A 15,501-nucleotide genomic window follows, 5' to 3' on the forward strand; every position below is an offset into this window, starting at 1 on the left:
CACTCTGCTGTCCACAGGGTCGGAATAGACTAGATGGCACTAACAACAAAAAAACGGATTCCTAGTTGAGTAGATTTTAATAGCACCTCATCTTGTCTTATGCTGCTTGATTCTGTTATTCTTCAATGCTCTTTGTTGCTATTAGGAGCCAAGAATTTATTCTAAAGATTGAGTTATACAGGATCCCTGCTCAGTGAGCTGTTGATCTAAATTGGTGGGGAGCAATTCCTGTTAATTAGCTGAATCCTCTACTCGCTGTCAAGCCGTCGTCATTTCATTAACATTGCAGCTCTGCTTTGAGTCATAACATTACTTGTTAGGACAAGTTAGCTGTTACCTTTTACTTGTTAATACAAGTGTTTCATGTATTGTTGTAACTGAATGTTTTTTGGCCCTTGGCCGAAACTTTTACTTACTGCCCTCATGCAGACCTTGTGCAAATTAGAAAGTGGTTTTTGCCGACTCAGTTCTACTTTGAACCATTTCCTGGTTACAGTTGATCATCCAGTGCAGCTATATTAATTGTAGGGGCAATGCCATGGGCTTAGAGACAATTTGGACTGTAGACAGCATTTGCAAGATGGCAGCCCAGCAGACAGTATTCAGACAGAGCCAAAGAAGGCCTGTTTACTGGAAGCTCATACCCGCAGATGCCCAAGTGGCGGAAACTCAAGTCTTTCATTCTTTTCCCATTTCAACTACTGTTACAAATCCCAAATGTTAGCATATGTCTACAGAGCAATCAAAGTGAATCAGTAGTAGACAGGAAAATTCAAGCTGGTCCAGCAATACAACCAGTTGTTGCCCACAGGAATTAAATGCTTTCCTTTAGTTGAAGGTGAGGATATACCATTAACTCACCCCCTACAGCAGGAGTGGGCAACCTATGGTCAACAGGACAAACCCCACCTGAGGCCTGTTTTTTATTGTCCTCCATGTTTGATTTTATAGTTTTAAAGGGTAATTTAAAAAAAAAAAAAAACATGATGATAATGAAGATGAGAAAGAGGAGGTGGAGGAAGAGAAAGCAGGAGAAGAAAGAGAAAAGGAAGAATATGTAACAGACTCCATGTGATCTGTAAACCTAAAGTCTTTGCTTTCTGGCTCTTTACAGAAACAGTTTGCCAACCCCTAGTCTAAGGCAAGACACCACTGGCTTTCATTGTTCCTTTCCTGTCCCAGATGCTCCCTCCCCAACCAGGGAAAACTCTCCAAGTCTTTCTCAGGGCTCTATCAACTTAAATCTGTGTGTGTGGTCATGTGTGGTTTCAAAAAATAATTAATTCTAAACAGAAAATTTAAATCACCAGTTCTCAAGTTGGTACCATTTGAATATGAAGGACAGTGCTGTTTGTATGTGTGTACGTAAGTCAGCATGACCAGTAATGGATCACATATCTAGCTACAATTCGAAAAAACAGCAAAATCATGGACAGTGTTTTTGTTAACCCTTTTGGCTTAGTTGGAGATACTGTCAGGAAGATATATGCTGAACTTGGTTCTCTTTCTGAGTATAAAATGTGAACAAAAAATAAAATTAAAACATGTTTATGACTATCATAAAAGGGAAATTCATAGCAATACAGGCACACCTCAACAAGCAAGAAAAATCTCAAATAAGTAATCTTAAAATGCACCTAACAGAGCTAGAAAAAGAAGAAAAAAGCCCAAAGTCAGCAGAAGGAGGGAAATAATAAAAATCAGAGCAGAAATAAATGAAATAGAGACTTAGAAAACAATAGAAAGGATTAATGAAACTATAAGCTGATTCTCTGAACAGATAAACAAAATTGACAAAGCCTTAGCCAGACTCACCAAGAAAAAAAGAGAGAAGGCTCAAATAAATAAAATTAGAAATGAAAGAAGAGAAATTACAACAGATACTGCAGAAATACAAAGAATTATAACAGAATAATATGAAAAACTATATGCCACAAATTCAATAACCTAGAAGAAATGGATGAATTCGTAGACTCTTACAACCTCCCCAAACTGAATCAAGAAGAAATAGAGAATCTGAACAGACCAATCACAAGCACAGATATTGAAACAGTGATCAAAAACCTCCCAAAAAACAAAAGTCCAGGACTAGATGGCTTCTTTGGAGAGTTCTATCAAACATTCAAAGAAAATTTAGTGCCTATCCATCTCAAACTATTTAGAAAAACTGAAGATGGAACACTTCCTAACACGTTCTATGAGGCCAACATTACCCTGATACCAGAACCAGACAAGGACAACACGAAGAAGGAAAACTACAGGCCAATATCACTGATGAACTTAGATGCAAAATCCTCAATAAAATATTGGCAAACCAAATACACCAATACATTAAAAGAATCATACACCACAATCAAGTGGGATTCATTCCAGGGACACAGGGATGATTCAACATCCACAGATCAATCAATGTGATACACCACATTAACAAAATGAGGCATAAGAATCATATGATCATCTCATTAGATGCAGAGAAAGCATTTGACAAGATCCAACAGCCGTTTATGATAAAAACTCTCAATAAAATGGGTATTGAAGGAATGTATCTCAACATAATAAAGTCCATATATGACAAACCCACAGCCAACATCATATTTAATGGTGAAAAACTGAAAGCCATCCCTCAGAACAAGAACAAGATAAGGGTGCCCACTCTCACCACTCTTATTCAACACGGTACTGGAGGTTTTGGCCAGAGCAATTCGGCAGGAAAAAGAAATAAAAGGAATCCAAATAGGCAATGAAGAAGTGAAACTCTTGCTGTTTGCAGATGACATGATCTTATATATAGAAAACCCTAAAGAATCCACCAGAAAACATTAGAAATAGTCAACAACTATAGCAAAGTTTCAGGGCACAAAATTAATTTTAAAAAATCAGTTGCATTCCTATAAACTAACAATGAACTAGCAGAAAAAGAAATCAAGTCTACAATCCCATTTACAATCACAGCAAAAAGAATAAAATACCTAGAAATAAACTTAACCAAAGAAGTGAAAGACCTGTACACTGAAAACTGTAAGACACTATTGAAAGAAATTGAAGAAGACATAAAGAAATGGAAAGATATTCCATGTTCATGGGTCAGAAGAATAAACATAGTTAAAATGTCCATACTACCTAAAGCAATCTACAGAGTCAATGCAATCTCAACAAAATCCCAATGACGTTCTTCACAGAAATAGAACAAAGAATCTAAAAATTTATATGGAACAACAAAAGACCCTGAATAGCCAAAGCAATCCTGAGGGAAAAAAACAAAGCTGGAGGCATCACAATCCCTGACTTCAAAACATACTACAAAGCTATAGTAATCAAAATAGCATGGTACTGGCACAAAAACACACAAACAGATCAATGGATCAGTATTGAAAGCCCAGAAATAAAACCATACGTCTATGGACAGTTAATCTTTGACAAAGGAGCCAAGAACATACAATGGAAAAAGGAAAGTCTCTTCAATAATGGTGTTGGGAAAACTGGACAGCCACATGCAAAAGAATGAAACTAGACCATAATCTTGCAGCAAACACAAAAATTAACTCTAAATGAATTAAAGATTTGAATGTAAGAAATGAACTGTAAAAATCCTAGAAGAAAATATAGGCAGTACACTCTTCGACATTGGTCTTAGCCACATCTTTTCGAATACCATGTTTACTTGGGTAAGAGAAACAAAAGAAGAAGTTAACAAATGGTACTACATCAGACCAAAAAGCTTCTGCAAAGCAAAGGAAACCATGAACAAAATACAAAGACAAACCACCAACTGGGAGAAAATATTTGTGAATCATTTATCAGACAAGGGGGTGATCTCCAAAGTATCTAAAGAACTCGCACAACTCAACAACAACAACAACAAAACAACCTGATCAGTAAATGGGCAGAGGGCATGAACAGACATTTTTCCAAGGGGGATATACAGATGGCCAACAGACATATGAAAAGATGCTCAACATCACTATTAGGGAAATGCAAATCAAAACTACAATGAGGTATCACCTTACACCAGTCAGAATGGCTATAATTACCAAGACAAAAAATAGGAATGTTGGAGAGGATGTGGAGAAAAGGGAACATTCATATACTGCTGGTGGGAATGCAAACTGGTGCACTCACTATGGAAAACAGTATGGAGATTCCTGAAAAAACTAAAAATAGAAATAACATATGGCCCAGCTATCCCACTACTGGGTATCTACCCAAACAACTTGAAATCAACAATCCAAAGTAAGATATGTACCCCTATGTTCATTGCAGCACTATTCACAATAGCCAAGACATGAAAACAATCCAAGTGCCCGTTGGCTAATGATTGGATGAAGAAGATGTGGTACATATATACAATGGAATACTACTCAGCCAGAAAAAAAGATAAATTCATCCCATTTGCAACAACATGGATGAATCTGGAGGGAATTATGCTAAGCGAAATAAGCCAGACTGAGAAAGACAAACACCATATGATTTCACTCATGTGTGGAATATGAGCAAACGTATGGACAAAGAAAACAGTTCAGTGGTTACCAGGGGAAGGGGGATGGGAGATGAGCAGAAGGGGTGAAAAGGAGCACTTATGTGGTGACGGACAAGAAATAATGTACAACTGAAATTTCACAGTGATGTAAACTATTATGAACTCAATTAAAAAAAAACATACTTATGAGATACAAATATCTTTTATACTGAAAACCTAACCAAAGAAAAGGTTCCACTTAAACAATTAACTTTAGAATTAGATAGGTAATTTTTAAAAATCATTGTTCTACCAATTATTCTCTCTCACTGTGGATACTAGCCAAGACTTGGTCTTTATCCATAAGAGATGTGCAGGGTTCATCATCACTTCCATTTTTCTCATTTTGCAGCATTTTCAGCCTGCATACTCTAAAGCATCCACATACTAGGTGGATTTTTTTCAAGACCTTAGCTCTGATCCTCCCAAATCAGTGTACTCAACAGTAAGAAATTAAACCAAATGAGTAAATTACCAAACACTCCTTTTGGAGTCAATTAGTTAATATAAAAGTCATAGAAAAGTGCCAGTTATACAGTTTTGTATTGTTCAACATATTAATGCTATAATTCTCTCTGTGTTGTGGGACATTTTCTATATTTGCCTTGAGGACAATTCAGCATACTTATAAACTGATTATTCCTCCAACAATGGAATATTATCCCTGTGCTATCAAAAAGTGAATTAATACTGTATTGCATATTTGAAAATTGCTGAGAGCAAATCTTGAAGGTTCTCATCACAAGAAAGAAATTCTGTAACTATTTATTTTGACCAGGCTTATTGGGTGGTCATTTTGCAGTGTATGCAAATATTGAATCATTATGTTGTACACCTAAAACTAATGTTGTATATCAACTATACTTCAATAAAAATTAGTTTTTAAAAAAATGAATTGAGGATAGAACATTTGGATGATTGATCAGAAATAAAGCTTGTGAGGCCAGTTTATGTTTCTAATACCCAATCTATGTCCAAAATATAACCATGATCAACATTTAACGTTCCTCTTCAATGGCACCTGTGAATTACATCGTCAAGTAATTTAATGCTCTATTCTTTCCTTTGATCCCCACTGTGACTCTGAGCCAAGGGGCACACAGAATTATCCTTTTGTCATAGGGTTTGTCTCCAGCTGATAAAGGAAACTAGTTCTGAGGTTAAGCATTGAAATCAAACATTACTTTGTAATTTCTTTCTTTTCTTTGCCAAAAAGTTTCATTTGTAAAAATAATTCAAATTATATAGTATTTTCTGTTGTCCATTTCTATTAGATTATAGAAATCCAGAGGTCAATACTAAGCCAGTGGCTTCATTTTTCAAAAAATGAGAACACCGGGAGGTGGGTGTGGGCACAAGGGGTGAAGGGGAGCACTTATGTGGTGACGGACAAGAAATAATGTACAACTGAAATTTCACAATGATGTAAACTATTATGAATCTCAATTTAAAAATATATATATAAATTTTAAAAAATGAGAACACAAAATGAAATTCCAATGAGAATCTGGTCTTGAAGTTTATGAGCACAGCCCACACAGTGCACAGTGTAGACTTGAAGGGCCGTTACTGGCATTCTTAACTGTTGTCAACAGTAGGTATTTAAGGAAGAAAAACTTGAGCTCAGAAACCTCGTAGCTGAATCAGTGGAGGGAGAGAGATGTTAATATACCCTCTCTTAGCAGGAAGTGAACCAATTAGTTGTGCACTTTTTGGAGGTTAATCATCTGGGATTTATTAATGAGGCCCACTGCTGACTGGAACTTATATATGACACAAGGATGAAATGAATGCTTAGTAAGGGTATGAAATTTATTCCAAAGTGGAATGCATTGAATTTATAATAAATATCCCTAACACTACAAAAATTGTAAAAAATAAAGAAGGGAGAGACAGAGATTTTCATTAATTTGTAGTAATTGACTTTATCAGGAATAATCTGAACAAATACAACATCTTTGAGATCCCTGAAGGTTGCACAATTCCTTATTCTGGCTAATCTGTTCATTTCTAAAGGCTCTCTTGTGAACTCATGATTTTCTTAAAAAGAAAGAGGAAAAAAAATTACCCTGTCAAAACGTTTGGAAAGGCTTTGAAAGTCACTGTTGCCCTAATAACATGATTAAAAATCAGCCCGGTTTTGTAATTAATGAGCTTCTATTCTCCAGCAGGGAGAAGGCTGAGACCTCCTGAGGGACTGGGGCATGGCCAAAAGCTCCCAAGCAATTAGAGGATGATTGAGTGTTTATCTTCTTTACAGGTGGGAAGGAAAGAATGAAAATGAAGTGGGCAGATGTAAAGAGACTGGCAAAGTTCACGTGACTGTGGATCTCAGATACTACCGACCAACTGAAGTGGTAAGGTCTCCTTGGCTGCCCAGTGCATGGCCACTTTTGGCTGGCTGGCTGGCTGAGAAAATGCTATCAGTGAATGCTCACAGCCAACCTCCAGAGCTCTCCATTGGGCTCTCTGGCATCCTTTTATTGGGTGTTTCCCAAACCAGAGTACAGGGAATTGAATTTGAATTGTTATTCTTACCACAGAACCCATTGCTTTATAAAGAAAAACAAGGATAAAACACACCCAGGGAAATAATTGATTTCAGAAATGGAGAGTCCTATCAAAGGCACATTTCATTATGTTAGTCTCCTATTTTGATGGCTGATCCCTGATACCTACAGGATGCCTGACTTAAAGGCCCTCCATGACCTGCAGAATCTCAAGAACTGGAGGGCTGCCTACCTCCCCAGTGCGCGCACACACACACACTCACACGTGCACTCACTCACATGCATTCAAGTGCACACACACAAACTTAAGCTATAAATAGCCTCCATGTACATTTTTTAAAACTCAGCTCAAGTGCTGGCCTGCCCATAAATCCTTTTCTGGCCCATATACCAGTACCACTGAAATTTCTACTCCTTCCTTTGTATCTACATTTTATGCTATATATAATTATAACTCCTATTATAATTTATTATACTCATTTGTTTACATGTCTTTCTCCCTTTATCAAACTGTGAACTCTTTGAGGATAAGGACTTTTTTTAAATATCTTAGATCATAACAAAATAGGTGCTTGATAAATATTGATTCATGGGTAGATGGATGAGTGAATGGATGAATTTCTAAATACAGACGTTCCAGTATTAAGAAATGACCTACAGATTGTTAGAACATAATATCCTCCTTTCCTAAATTTATAAAAACTCCTAGTTTGGTACTGTCACTTTAATGTGGCCCACCCTTGCTATGGTGACAAAAACTCAACATGTTAAATATATTTAAAGATAGTAGAAAGTAGCATCTTCAGAGAGTGATGTTCAAAAGTAGTGGTTACCTAATGAAATATACATTAACTATGAAAATAGAATCCTTTTGAACCTGTTTTACCTGTGTTTTGAACCAAATTCCCATCTGTTGTATAACCTTTCAGAGATTAGGAAAACTCCAGTGAAGAGGGATTGAAAGTGAATATGTCGTCAGTAACCACTCTTTAAAATGTCTTGTTTCAAACAAAAGAAAAAAATTTCATTTCATGTACTCTCACACACAGGAGGAAATAAAGAGAAAAGGAAATAACCAGTGCTTGGAGACTAGGCTAGTCAATGCATTGTCCTGGCGCAGGGTGTGGCCGGGTCTTTGACACACAGTGAACAATGGTTCCCTGTGCTAATGGCGAGTGGGTGTGCCAAGGAGAGGATGTGCTCTGTCTCTGGGGAAGGAAGATACCAGCACACTCCTGCTGACACAGCAAGGAATGCCTGTCTGTGGAGCCCCCCTAGCAGCACTGGCATTTTTTTCCCTGTCCTAAAGAGGTGCCACAAGGGTGTCATTTTTCTGGAGCATTGCACAGATCACATAAATGGGCAAATTAGTTTCTATGCTCACTAACAAAAATTGTCATCTCAGAGTGGAAAAATCACTAAGCCAACAGAAACCTCAATCCTTATAACAACTTAAATGTGGCTTTTTCTCTCTCCAACACCAAAATAGTTTCAAAAGCTAGGAAGTCATTAAGAATGGCTTGTCTGTCATTCTTATTTAGGCAAGGTGTGGGATTGATAAGGACACAGAACAAAAGAACTTGCTGAACAGGAAGCAGACCCTTGGACTAACAAGATGGTTCTTGAAGTCCTATCGACCCCTCTTTCCTGCCGTGACACTGCATCGCTCCTCATTTCTTTTGTTCATTCAAATGTCATCATCATACCTGTTCTGCAACTCTATTTAGACTAGTTGTTTGAACATAAGAGTGGTGTCTTATTTCATATGCTTGCTTTATTTTTTCACTGATCTAGCTTTTGCCCTGGATTTCCTTTACTGCTTGATTTTGGATTTTTAACTGCAATTCATCTTTCTAAGCCTCTAGGCTGCATTAATTCTGTTCACTCCACTTCAACTTAGTATCCTATTGGGCAAGCTTTTCTTGTATAGTGAGACTAAACTTTTAACCTCATTCCTCAGAACAACGAGTTTTCCCAAAACTTGGATTGACTTGACAGCTTTATGTTGAATTGCCTCAGGGGTGGTAGAATCCTTGCAGTTGAAAGGTGACCAGAACTGGAGACTGACTTGTAACGAGCTTTCGCTTAAGTGTGGGGCCGTAGTAGCAGGAGTCCTGCAAAGCGCGAGCCTCTCTGACGCTTGTCAGCACTCAGTGCAGGGTGGACACGGAATTCCCCCTGTCTAAACTGTGTCCTTACCTTCTCCATGTCTAAGTCCATCTCGCAAGTGCCTGAGGCTCCTTTCGTTCTTCCTCAGATTCTATAAAAGTTTGTCTTCTGACCCACATTAGTCAAGTATCCTCTGAGATTGTCAGCACATGGGGCGCTCTGAAGACAAGCATAAACTAGGTCTTCTTGGAGTCACATGGTTCCAAAATGACTGATGGAAAAAAAATAATAAAGGAAATTTGAAAAAAAAGTAGTAAAGATGTATCAGTTCTCAGAACACCAATATCCTAGAGCAAGGCTAAAGGGAAATAGACCTTTATGTTGTTTTTTGAGTAAGATACAGGCTAGTCTTAAGAAAGGCTCTTTTCCTGGCACAGGCCAGCACTAACCCAAAACAAGCCACCAATGATTCCTTATGGAGATACTTCCACACGCACCCATCATTTTTATCCTCATTGTTTTAGCCACCACAAAAACTTTAAATTTTGCTTCTATACCAACAGAAATTTTTTGTTCTAAGCCGAGGACTCTGGCATCCAATTAGAACTGAATAAAGTGACATTTTGTGGTTCTCTACCTGTAATCCTCTGGGTTTCCTTTGAATTTTTAGGAGTTTTGCTACTATGGAAAACTTGGTTCTAGAAATTAGACTTTAAATTTCCCATTACCCCTGAATTCCAGTATTTGGCGATGGTGATATTAATACTTGAGTTCTGTGCCTCTTGAAACTCCTGTCTTGTATATAGTTTTCTATATGTGCGTACATTTACACACAGATTCATTGCATCGTGCACTCATTCACAGAGAAGAAGTAGCATTGTGCTTAAGTGTGAGCCCTACAGCTAGACTGCCAGAGTTCAAAAGCTGCCAATTACTAGCTGTGTGATCTTAGACAAGTTACTTAACTTCTCAGTGCCTCTGTTTCTGCATGTTTAAAAATGAGATTAATGATAGATCTTCTTTCAAAAAATTCTCGGAGAATTAATAGTCAATTATACAAAATGCTTGTTAGAATAGTATCTGGCACACAGTAGAATACCCACTATTGATGCCGTTATTGGCATTTGTTCATTCCTTCACCAAATATTTACCAAACCCTGTAGACCCTGGGAATACAGTAGGAACAAGACAGACGCATTCCTCTCCCTTGTGGAGATTGTAGATATAGAGGTATAGATCAGTATTTTAAATCTAGTACCTTTTGAAAAGTAGGGTGACATCATTGGTGAATTGTACAGATTAACTAGTAAAAAGCAGCTAATAAGATATAATCAAGGCTTCCAGCAAACATTAACATGTTTTTATTTTTTTATTTTTGTTTTATCTTGATTTTCATCCTTTCTGATCCTCTTTCTGAAGATTCAGTAGCTATTCAGTGGTATGGAAATATTGTGTATATATGAGGAAATTGATGTTGACCTATTACTTAATTAAAAATAACCACAAAGATGTCTTCTTTTTGTTTGAAAATTTTTAATTTAGAAAGTTCACAAAGGTTAGACTAATGAAGTATTCATCTTAATGTGCCAAATTTTTAACCACACCAAATGTTCAATCCACTTAAAAAAAAAACTAAGATTTTTTTTTCAGTGAAACAAACAAAAAATTCTTCTTTTCTGTAGAGCATTTTAGGAAATGGCATGGAGAATGCATTTACAGAACAAAATTGAAATCACGTATTTTTCATGAAGAATATCTTGACTTAAACTCTGCTCGGTGATGTGAACTAATTTTTTCCTGCTGCATTATTTTTCTTTACATTCACTTTTCTTGCCATTGTATTTCTAACGTCCTCAATTGTGATCGGTTGTTTTATTTACTTAGATACTTTATGTTTATTCCTGTTCTTACAGATCTTAGAAAAAATCATGAGTTAAATTCTAGAATTGAGAAAGCAATAACTTTAAAGAAGTCCCATAAGCTAGTTAAAACAACACCTTCCTTCAGTAAAAACATGTGGCCTGTTTCTAATCAAATTACCGCATGCTTGTCGAGTTGTCCCCTCCACAAACTTTTCCTAATATTTTTCTGTAAATGATGTTAGGTTAAATGGGCCATAATTGCTTGTTCTATCTTGTAGCCCTGTTTAGAATAATGCTGTGTAACACTTTCCAGACCTCAGGAATCTGACCTGTCATCAGAGGACTTGTATAAATACCAGTAAGGGCTTTCCTGAGCTCCATCTCTGTGTTTTGGGGGTCTTGAAACTGTCCCCTTTTGTCCCATAGCTGTTCTCACCACTTCCTCACACTTCCCCTCCCGTAGCAGGAAATTAGATCCTCCGTACTCCATCCCTTCATCTTCTCCAGCTCTGTTAGAAGCTAGTTGATCTCTCCCTGTCTTGATCCTTCTAACCTCCAAGGCTCTAATCCTGCCCCTCCACTCCTGCTTTTCTTTGTTCCTTGTTTTGACTGGTGGCAGCAGGGTAGAAGAAGATGCAGAGAGAGCAAATTAAGGGTGAGTCCCTTTCTGCATTCCTGGAGCTGTAAAAGGAGAGGCTAGACTATTTGTTCTGTAAGGTCTCTTCCAGTTTTCATATCCTAGCATTCTCTGCTTTAATAACTATAACAGACTACAGTGAAGCAGAATGGTATCAGTTATGCCTCATCATAATGCTTCCTCTTTTGTAATTATTCTCTGAACTTCTTACTACTTGTATTTTATAAATAGTTTATATCTCTAAATCGCTGTTTATATGTTTTAAGCTCCCTCTTAGACTCCTCATACTAGTCCTTATATCCTTCCTTAATCACATTGGCCTTTCCTGCCCTTTTTCCTTCCTTGAACTTAACCAAGAGAGCTTCAAGTTTCAGTCCCTTCAGTTGACTCTCAAATATTCCACTGTATGTTTTCCATACTTCATAGGATCCCATACAAACCCCCCCAGGGGCATATAACATTCCTCCTTAAGCCTGTGTGCTTTCCTCGGTTGCTGTCCTCCTCAAGAGTATTTCATATCTAATGAAATTGTAATTGTGTACTGGCTTTAATGCCTCCAACTTCCTCCTGTTTTTCCTTGAAGGTTCTTATGATTAGATCCAGATTAGAATGATGTCATTAAAGATTCAAAATCTTTATGAATGTATATTACTATATGCTTTCCCTTATTTAAAAATATTTTTGTATTTATCCTGAAAACTCTCTGGTATCCTTAAGGTAGATGCTTTCATTCCTTGCATCAATAGGGAATTCCTGTAAAATCTGTACCTTTTCTCCAAAAAAGCTGTCCAGCTAATGACTGCCCTTATTTATATTCATGGTATTGACTTCTTGACATCTACAAAATAAATTTCAACATCTTGGAACTTTGTTTTAGCCTCTACAACTGCTTTCCCTGGGAAGAACAATGAGTCCCTGAGCTCAGCTTCTGCCTAGACTAGCTCTGATGCAGGTCACTCAAGGTGTAGATCCCATCCATTGCTGATGGGATCACCTACGCCCTTTTCTTTCTCATCTCTAGCCAGTGAGCTCTATATTCCGGAATTTTAGAAATCCCTATTTGCTGTTTGGTTTGTTTTTTTTTTTAAACAAATCAACAATGCTATTTCTTTTCTATCAAGCCAATTTATCTTCTAAAATAATTGTAATTCAAAAATCTTCATTCATGGAGATTTCATGGATAATACCACCTATGGTTTCCTTCCTCTACCCTATTCTGCTTTATGCTCTGAATAAGGTTAATTATTCCTTACCAAGTTTGATATTTTTCCCCTAGCATATGTTCACTTGTGGATACCAAATATTCTGAGTCTACCAAAATTTAGTCCATGTATATCTATTTTGGGTCCTCTCTATCTTTATCTTACTCTAGAGGTCTCCTCTTGCCTCACTCCCTACACTCCTGGCTGCCTGGTTTCTTCATTCACTGTTACATTTATTAGCAAAGTTGAGAGCTCATTTGACTGCTTTTGTGAGAAACCTCTAAGTTGACAGCCACAGCTGGTGGTCTTACTTCCTAGCTCAGTAGCTCTGATCTTCCTCCTAGACAATTACATTTAATGTGCTTAGACTGCCAGTAAATACTTAGTTCCATTCGGCTGCTGTTCAGAATGAGCACTGTCCTTGTTAGCAAAATCCAGTTTGTACATTTTATAATACTGTGATAAGTCTGCCAGTTTCCTGGATAAGTCAGATGTGCACTGCTTCACGAAAACCTGGCACAAGAATATCTAAACTAAGAAATGGGTAGGTATGTAGATACTAAAAGATTCCCCAATTTTTAGGATTCATCACAGGAACCCTTTAAATAGTACATTCATCATGTACATTTAAAATATAATTCTTATGTTCAGCTTTTCAGAAGTACATCAGTATATATAAAATACAATATTGTTATATAATTGAGATCATAGAGATTCAATTCAAAAAGAATATTTATGGAATTCCTACCATGGAAGTAAGTCCCCGTAGCACAGTGAGAAATGTAAAGATGGATAAGATAAAGTCCTTATTCGACAGTAACTCTTAGACAAATGAGAGGGAGCAGCTAGGAAGCTATTGGGACAGAAAGGGCAGGTATAACAAGGAGCTAACTGAACCATCACAGTGGAGGCTAGAAAAACAAGACAGATGCCAGGACACTGCAGAGATGGTGACCACAGGATTAGGGATCAGATTGGATAGTGACTCATGGAAGATGGGCAGGAAGTAAGGATGACTCCCTGGAGTAGAGGCTGAAAAGAGAAGGGTAGTGGGGAGGTAATAAGGCCGTAACTCACATCAGAGATCTAGGAAGAGGACGCAGTTTGCAGAGGGAGGTGTTGAGGAGTTCTGTTACATTCACAGCGGCTTGAGGGCATCCATGCAGCAATAGCAAGCAGGAGTTGGAGCTGGAGGTTTGGCAGAGAGGAAAGAGGTCAGGTTTAGCATTAGATGTGCAAGAGATGAGAGTTGAAGCCCTGAGATGAGCACTCAGAAAGAGAGCATTTGTGGGGGCAAGGGAAAGAGAAGAACAGGAACAGGGAGCTGATCACAAAGCCCGGCAAGTTGAGATCCAGGAGGTAAATCTCAGAAACATGTTTTGAAAAAGTGGGTTAAGTAGTCACAGAATTCACAAATTAAGCATTTGTATCCAGGAGCCATAGGGCCAGAGTGAAGTGTCTCCTACCCCTGCTTTGAAGGCTCCTTAAAGATTTAAAGGCCTAATTACCAAAGAGTTTACCTGAACTGGCAGGTGATTACTACCTCTCAATCCAGGCAAAACTGAATTTCAGAGGTAAGCAGAGACCTAATTTCAGATTGATGTGTCCTGGAAGTCAGGTTGCAAAGCATTTTAGACTTCTTAAAAGTGAAAGGGCTTGTATAAGTATAAGGTACTTTTCGTGGCATATTATCATTTTTATTACTCTCATTATCATTGGTTATTATCATCATCATCCTCTACTCCTGTGAAATCATAAGTTATCAAAAGATATCTGAAAAGATGCTTTGAGCTCTTCAACTCCTGAGATTTTCTTTTATTTAAGTATTTATTTAGTTTTGTACCTTACAACTTAAGGCAGAAAAAGTTATTTGCTGCTTAGCACTACCAGCTCTGTACTTCTTGATCCGACAGTGGAAATGATGATCATGGTGCAAGATCATGAGTTGAGTTTCTGACTCTTCTGCTTCTGCCTAAACTGTTTGTCCCCAGAGGCTCTGACAGGTCCTGAGGTCCAGCAGGTCCTGTGGCTGCCCCTAGAGCTTAAGCAGCCCTAACAGGCTAGAGAGGAGCCACCAAAGAGAAGACATTAGGCCATCATTCACGTGCAGATTTGTCTGCCAACCACACCCTTCACTCCCCCTTCAGAAATCTTCCTGCAAAAACCTGTCTTTTTGTACTTGCTTCTTAGAGCCAGCTGGATGTCACTTTTACAATCTAAAATCTATGTTGGTTTTCCATTGCTGGTTTAACAAATTATCACAAACTTTAGTGACTTAAAACTATGCAAATTTATTATCTTATACTTCTGGAGATCAGAAGTCTGAATTGAGTTTCTCTGGTCTAAAATCAAGGTGTTGACAGAGCTGTGTTCCTTTTGGAGGTTCAAGGATTCCTGGACTGTAGGGTATTCTATTGGCAGAGAATAATGAATTAATCTCTTAGAACCATTGCTGGATCACAGTGTTTTCTATTGTTTATAAAGCACAGTATTTACCACTCTAAGGAGGAAAAGAAATGGAAGACACTAGTTATTGTCAGTTTAAAGTTTCATAGTGTACACTCTCAAAACAGCACTAACATGCATTTGGGCAACTGTAAATGGGGACAAATCATACTTAAGTCTGAGGGAACACCAGGCAAAGGGGCAAGAACAGGCTTCCTAA

At 37.7% G+C, this 15,501-nt stretch overlaps 1 protein-coding gene across 1 annotated transcript in view; it reads left to right on the top strand.

Annotated features, from left to right (window-relative positions):
* The window catches only part of GMDS (GDP-mannose 4,6-dehydratase), a 646,070-nt gene that overhangs the window by 539,505 nt on the left and 91,064 nt on the right, over positions 1-15,501 (top strand). The window contains exon 9 of the mRNA XM_046640490.1: positions 6,777-6,873. Coding sequence (XP_046496446.1) covers positions 6,777-6,873 — 97 coding nt within the window. The remainder of the gene's footprint in view (positions 1-6,776; positions 6,874-15,501) is intronic.

Source organism: Equus quagga, chromosome 15 (genome assembly GCF_021613505.1).
Source record: "Equus quagga isolate Etosha38 chromosome 15, UCLA_HA_Equagga_1.0, whole genome shotgun sequence".
Taxonomy (NCBI): Eukaryota; Metazoa; Chordata; class Mammalia; order Perissodactyla; family Equidae; genus Equus; species Equus quagga.